This window comes from Triticum urartu, chromosome 6 (genome assembly GCF_003073215.2).
Source record: "Triticum urartu cultivar G1812 chromosome 6, Tu2.1, whole genome shotgun sequence".
Lineage (NCBI taxonomy): Eukaryota > Viridiplantae > Streptophyta > Magnoliopsida > Poales > Poaceae > Triticum > Triticum urartu.
Window position 1 is genome coordinate 530719304 of NC_053027.1, and position 7157 is coordinate 530726460.

Consider the following 7157-nt stretch of genomic DNA (forward strand, 5'->3'; position numbering starts at 1 on the left):
CGACCGGATTCAAGTAGATCCATCAAAGACAAACACCAACCGAATCAGAAGAGATCCACCGAAGACACACCTTCACACGACCTCCGACGACATTAGGCACATTGTCAGAACCGATGCTAGATAAAAGGCCTTAGAGCATCTACAGCTGGGCGCCTCGTACCGGTCTCAAACGTCCGGACGGCCTGCTCGGTCACTGGCCGGTCTCGTTTTCCTGACCCAGTCGGGCGCCTCAAATGCCTAGGCTGTCCGGCACCCCTCATATCCAGCCCAAATATGGGGCGGATATGGGGGCGCCCGGGCACGCCCGCCACGTCGCCCCGGCCCACCCCTACCCCACTCTGTCCCCATAAATATCCCCAATCCGGAAACCCTAACTCACTCCACTCTTGATTTGTCTCCTCTTCTTCCCTCCGATTTCTATGATTCGATCCACTCTAACCACTCCGGTGACTGCGGCCACCATGTCGAGCGTCGGCAGCCGCTCGTCCTCCGACTCTGACGAGGATCTAGCCCTCCGCATTGCCCTCGAGAGGTCCAAGGTGGAAACGGGTGGCAGTTCTGGATCGGCCTCGCCTTTCCCCCGTCGACGCTGGCTCCTCCTGGCCCGCGCTTGGCTCCACGCGGGTTGCGCAGTCCGCGCCTCCCCACGTCGTCCCCTTGCCCCACCACCTGTTGTTCCCCCACGCGGGCAGCAGTGGGTGCTTGTGCCCACCACCATGGCGGCGGCCCGAACACGCATGACAGAGTCAGAGGCGCGAGCCGCCCGCCGCGAGAGGCAGCGGGCAAGGGAGAAGGACGCGGTAGAGAGCTCTGTCCGCCGCCGCCACGGGTTACCCGCGGAGCCCGACAAGGACGAGCGGCTTCTCGCGTGGGTCTTCCGCTAGTCGCTTATGACGGCGGAGACAGACGCTCAGCGGCTCCGCCGGAAGAATGCGAAGGCTCTCGGGCTAGCTATCGAGCACTCTGAACGTGAGGCCAAGGAGAACGCGATGGAGGCGGCTCGGCTGGCCAAGCTGAAGCGACAGCAGGACCGGGCCGTCCGACGCCTCAAGGGCCTCATCATCGTCTCCTCCTCTTCCGACGACGACGATGGCTCCTCGTTTGACGAGTCGAACGATCCTCCACCAGCCGCCGACAGCTACAACTGCCCTGACGACAGGAAGGGGAAGGGGCCGGCCCGGAAGTGGTGAAGATCCGCTCTGCTTCAATTTAGTTTTGAGTTTTAGATGTAGTCTCAAGTTGTCCGTCGTTTGAACTTTGGTGGTCGTTTGAGCATATGATCTTCTGGTGAAAGTATTGTGCTTGCATGTGTCCGTTTGCTGATCTACGTATTTTGATCGACATTACATGGTTTAGTATGAATATAGAGGATCGGATATGAGATACACGGATGTGGACGAGGCTATTAGAGAAGTTCCCGGTCACTGCCCACAGACGCGTCCGGGCGTGTCCGCGGGCGTTTAAGGGGTCATATTTGTCCTCTGCAGCTAAGCATCTACAAAGAGCATCTACAACCGGCATCGTCAAATCCTCCTCAAACATGGACGTTCCCGGTCAGTGACCGGATAGGAGAGAGAAGGAAAAAATAACCTAACCGGACCTCATATATCATCCCTGTACGTCTGGGCTGTCCTCGAACCCTCGTATTAAAGACAAATGTAGGGTGAATACGAGGACTCACGGACGCGCCCGGTCAGTCTGCCACGTAAGACGCGGCCCACCCTGAACCACTTTTTCTCTTTTCTTTATTCATTCTTTTCTTTCTCTCTGTTCATCTCCATTAATCATGTGCAAGTGATCGGACATATAAGAAAGAAAATGAGGAGTGTGGATGTATAAACGGACAAATAAGGGTTCAAAATGAACACGCCTGGTCACTGACCCTGCGTGTCTTCGGACGTTTATGGGGTCATATTTGCTGAGTCCGACTGTAGATGCTCTTTCGGAGAAGAGTTGTATAGGATCTGCATTAGATGAGATCAATAAGATCAGTTTTTTTAAGATACAAGACAAGTTCAAAAATTATGAAGAAAATTGAAGACACTCATCCAATCTTTGATGTACAAACTTAAAAAGTTTCAGCTCCTAATTCAAACTACACTTAGACAATTAAAAAAAATCGGATATGAATACTGTCAAAATCAGTGGAAGGCAGGCGTCCTCGCGTGCTGCCCCACTTACACATCATGGAGAACGGCGTTTTGGCTCTCGGAAGCGCGCGCTCCCATGTGAATAGTAAACAAAAAATATAATAAATGTTTTTTTAAAAATCTTTTTTAGATGTTCGTGTTAGTGTCACAAGCATCCTTAAAAAGATTTCGTGGGAAACAGCAGCAGTGTTTCACTGGTGAAAAAACAAATTTAGGATGACATTTTGGAGTAACATTTGCTGTTTATCTTTTTCATAGGCTAAAATGTTTAATCTTTTTGCCTACAAATTTGGATGTAGCATTGGATGTGACAGTACACATGGGATTTTTGTTGAAATTTTTTTTGGCATTTCAAAAAATATCCAACGGATTTCCGGTTGTGATATCATTTGTTTTTCCAACTTGCTGATTGGGGTCAATTTGTACCCCATCCTCGTCTCTTTGAGCTGACCCAGATAGTAACCTTCACACTGACAGGTGGGTCCCACCCGATTTAACCAGAGATAAAAAAGAGAGGAGAAACCCCAACCTTATCTCATAATCGCTCCGCTTTCCCGCGTCCGTCCACCGCGCCGATGCCTTCTGCTCCTCCTCCTCCTCCTCACACTCCACTCGCCGCCCCGACCGCCGCCGTCTCCGTCACCTGCTCCTACCGGGAGGACGATGACGGCGCCGCCTCGTGGTCGCTCTCCTCCGGCGCGCCCTCCTCCTCCTCGCCGTCGTCGTCGCGGGGGCGCCGCCCGCCGCCTTACCGGCGGCTCCTCCACGACGAGGCGCGGCGCCTCCGCCAGGAGCGCCGCGGCCAGGGCGTCGGCGCCGGAACGCCCCGGTGGGTGCGCCGCACCGAGGGCCAGATGGCCCGGTACGTCGAGGACGACCGCGCCGGCCACGTCCACGGCCGCCACGTCGTCGCCGCGGCACGCGCCGCACGCGCCACCGCGTCCCGCCCGCCCGCCGGCGGGTCCGCCATGCGAGAGGCCATGGCCTCCTTCGTCGCCAAGCTCACCTTCCGCGAGATGTGCGTCGTCCTCCGCGAGCAGCGCGGGTGGCGCCAGGCCCATGATTTCTTCTCGTGGATGAAGCTCCAGGTACAGAACAAGATTCCCCCACACAATCCGGCCCGATGCGATGTTGAGCTGAATCCTCAGCAATTTTGCTCCGTTTTGAGCTGAAAATTCTGAGCGCTAGTTGAACAATTCTGATTCATGCGTGTATAATCAACCAATGGATCATTGCTGTTCATCTTGGTTCTTTTTTATTCTCAGACTTTGATTTTTTGGAAAAATCTCGGTCATTTTTCGTTCAAAATTCATCACTCGTTTTTCATTCAAGAATTCAAATTTTGGATGGTGCTTTTCGAAAAGCTCGTCAATTTCGTTAAGGGGCGTGTATATTTCACAAAACGAAATCCAAAACCTTGGTCCGCACCTATTTTTCTTGCAGCTGTGCTACGAGCCCAGCGTGGTCGCCTACACCATCCTCCTCAGGGCGTATGGCAACGCCGGCAAGATCGAGCTCGCCGAGGAGGCGTTCCTGGAGATGCTCGAGGCCGGCGTGGAGCCGGACGCGGTGGCGTGCGGCACCCTGCTGTGCGCGTACGCGCGCCGGGGGAGGCACGGCGACATGATGCTCTTCTACGCCGCGACGCGCAGGCGCGGTGTGGCGCCGCCCGTCTCCGCCTTCAACTTCATGCTCTCCTCCCTGCAGAAGCACAGGCTCCACGGCAAGGTGATCCAACTCTGGAAACACATGATGGAAATGGAAGAAGCCAACAATGTGGTGCCAAATCACTTCACATACACAGTTGTGATCGGTTCATTTGTCAAGGAGGGTCTCCTGGAGGAGGCCATGGATGTCATGGGGAAGATGAGGGCCTCCCGACTCATCCCGGAGGAGGCGACGTACAGTTGCCTGATCAGCTTGAGTTCCAGGCATGGCAGAGGGGAGCAGGTTGTGATGCTCTATGAGGAGATGAGGGCTCATGGCATTGTCCCCAGCAACTACACATGTGCATCCCTCCTGGCACTCTATGACAAGAGTGAGGACTACTCGAAGGCGCTCTCGCTCTTCTCGGAGATGGAGCGAAGCAGGGTTGTCATTGATGAGGTCATCTATGGGATCCTCATTAGGATCTATGGTAAGATCGGGCTCTACGACAATGCACAACGCACTTTTGAGGAAATTGACAGTGCGGGTCTTCTGAGTGATGAACAGACTTATGTGGCAATGGCTCAAGTTCACATGAATGCTCGCAACTATGATAAGGCATTGCAGGTTTTCGGTTTGATGAGATCGAGGAATGTGAAGCCTTCATCGTTCTCTTACGGCGCTCTTCTTCGATGCCATGTCGCGAGGGAAGACATAGCTGCAGCTGAAGATGTCTTCAGAGCTCTGTGCAAATATGGTCTCCCTGATGTGTTCTGCTGCAATGACCTACTGAGATTATATGTCAAGCTGGGCCAGCTAGAGAAGGCAAGTGCATTCATTCTGAAGATGAGAAAAGAAGATATCCAGCTTGATGAGGCCCTCTGCATGACTGTAATGGAAGTTTGCTGCAAAAGCGGGATGATCGCCGATGCGGATAAGATACTGAAAGAGATGAACAATGGTGGAGTGACCATGAAGAGTTCAACAATGGTTTCTATGATAGAGATGTATGCTAGAAACAGAACCAGTGTGATGCAGGAACAAGATAGTTCGTCGAAGGCACTAGCCTGTCAGACCGACAGTTCGGCACTGAACGCGGCGTTGAAGTCATTGTTGGACACACCTGGGGGTTCGTCCATCGCATGCCAATTGATCAGAAAATTGGCTAGGGAAGGTGAGGAAGCCAGGTACCACACAGATCATGGTGTTCATGCCTAACCATACTGTCATCCACTGCTGTTTATTTATTTATTTTTCTGCAGGGAGGACATGTGAGGCAAAATTCCTTCATGAACAGCTGACTCAGTTGGGAGTCAAGCCTGAAGATTCAGCAACAGCCACTCTCATTGTCCAATATGGCCAGGAACAGAAGTTACATCAAGCAGAGGAACTGTTTGAGTCAGCATCGACATCGTTTCCAATAGGAGCGCCTGTCTACAATGCCATGGTCGACGCATTATGCAAGTGCGGCAATATCGAGGAGGCGTATCGTCTCTTTATGAAAATGGCTGATCAAGGCCATAGCAGAGATGTTGTGACAATTAGCATACTTGTCACTCACCTGACCAAACATGGTAAATATTTTTTCTAACTGCTACCAATCCTTATGCAGTAAGTTTGGTGAGGCGCTTCGCTTCTGTGTATACTCACACTGCGACATTACTCCCAGGAAAGTTTCAGGAGGTGGAGAACATCATACATGGCTGCTTCCATGGTGAAGTTGAGCTTGATACTGTTGTGTATAATACATTTATCAAGTCGATGCTCGAGTCAGGTCTGGATAAACATCTTTTCCTCTTCATAAGGTGGGCAAGCAAAATTTTCAGGGCATGGGTGCCATGGCTAACTGCTACAGCTTTAGTTTCCAAACAGGCAAACTATACTCAGCTGTCAACATATATGATCGCATGATATCCACTGGGGTTCGTCGGTCCTTGCAGACTTTCAATATAATGATAAGGTAGATAATCTTGATAAAACCACAGGAAAATGGGAGTTGGGAGTATGCAACTGTTTTTTCTCTTTTATGTTTGTGTTGAGACTTGAGACCACTTTGTCATTAGCTTCAGTTTTCTTGTTCAGTGTTTATGGCCTAGGAGGAAAGCTGGACAAGGCTGCTGAAATGTTTGCTGCTGCACAAGAGCTAGGCTTGCTGATCGACGAGAAGATATACACTAACATGCTTAACTTCTATGGAAAGGCTGGTTAGTCCCTTCTACCTTGCGTATAGGAATCAAAGAAGATTTCCCTTTTCATGTTCGACGAGTTTTTCGCACTCTCGTTCGTACTATTCAGTGCAATTTCTTCAGGGAGACATCAGGAGGCGTCTTCACTATTCGATAGAATGAAGGAACTTGGTATCATGCCTGGAAAGGTATGCTTCCGTTGGTGTCTGACTTCTGAAACTACAGTTATCTGCATTGAGATTGACTACTGTGACTGAAACTTGCAATCAATGTGCAGATCAGTTTCAACTCCATGATCAATGCCTATGCCACTTCCAGGCTGCATGATGAAGCAGAGATTGTTTTCCAGGAGATGCAATCACACGGTCAAGTTCCCGACTCGACGACGTACCTTGCATTGATCAGATCATACTCAGAAAGTAGATGCTACTCCAAAGCTGAGAAAGCCATCCAGATGATGTTGAGCAGCGGCATAACCCCTTCATGCCCTCATTTTAGCCACCTCATTATTGCCTTTCTGAAGGCAGACCAGATTGATGAAGCCCAGAGGATCTGCGGCCAGATGCAGGAGATTGGTGTGGCTGTTGATTTAGCATGTTGCCGGGCAATGATGAGGGCGTACCTTGAGCACGGTCGCGTCGACGAGGGCATATCGCTCTTCGAGACAACACGCGGGTCACTGAAACCTGACAGCTTCATCCTGAGTGCTGCATTTCATCTCTATGAGCATTCAGGCAGCGAGCCTGAAGCTGGGGATGTGCTGGAAGCCATCGGTCTACATGGTGCCTCTTTTTTGAGAAGTTTAAAGGTTGGATCAAAGTTGGAACCAACTTAATAACGACCATATCATGTGCCCATCAAGCCAGCAACCATCACAGGTATCTTCCTCTTGCATGTATGTTCTTCCACAAATTTATTTCCTACTGATTTGTGTTACTAGATCCAGATGAGCCCATTGTTGTGTATGTTGTTCTAGATGATCTTGTACTAGTTCATATGTACATTAGGACAAGTTTTATACCAAGATGTTGTAAAATGTACATTTCAGAAAAATATTTCAGAAACAGTGATATATAACTTCTCCAAAATGTATAACTTAATGTTGTACTGATCTGTTTGATCAACTCACAGCATTTAACATGTTACAAAGAATGAAGACTTAACAGTTCGCCGT

The 7157-nt window shown here is 50.4% G+C and overlaps 1 protein-coding gene across 2 annotated transcripts; it reads left to right on the forward strand.

Annotated features, from left to right (window-relative positions):
• The first annotated feature begins 2688 nt into the window (after nucleotides 1-2688).
• LOC125514920 (pentatricopeptide repeat-containing protein At5g27270-like) lies at nucleotides 2689-7157 on the forward strand. Of its 2 annotated transcripts, XM_048680293.1 has the most exons (9): nucleotides 2689-3238; nucleotides 3594-4971; nucleotides 5060-5371; nucleotides 5467-5571; nucleotides 5670-5757; nucleotides 5880-6001; nucleotides 6107-6171; nucleotides 6261-6861; nucleotides 7115-7157. In XM_048680293.1, exons 1-8 carry the CDS (start codon nucleotides 2726-2728, stop codon nucleotides 6816-6818), a joined length of 3141 nt encoding a protein of 1046 aa, XP_048536250.1. In that variant the 5' UTR covers nucleotides 2689-2725; the 3' UTR covers nucleotides 6819-6861; nucleotides 7115-7157. The 2 variants fall into 2 exon arrangements, with proteins under 2 accessions (XP_048536250.1, XP_048536249.1); XM_048680292.1 differs by lacking the exon at nucleotides 7115-7157 and having other exon boundaries at nucleotides 6261-7075.

Bases quoted from the DNA above. Each gene is read 5' to 3' on its own strand.
- LOC125514920 (XM_048680293.1), top strand. From the start codon at position 2,726: ATGCCTTCTGCTCCTCCTCCTCCTCCTCACACTCCACTCGCCGCCCCG. The intron at 6,002-6,106 runs GTTAGTCCCTTC...CAATTTCTTCAG, and splicing joins TAACTTCTATGGAAAGGCTG to GGAGACATCAGGAGGCGTCT. The intron at 6,172-6,260 runs GTATGCTTCCGT...ATCAATGTGCAG, and splicing joins TTGGTATCATGCCTGGAAAG to ATCAGTTTCAACTCCATGAT.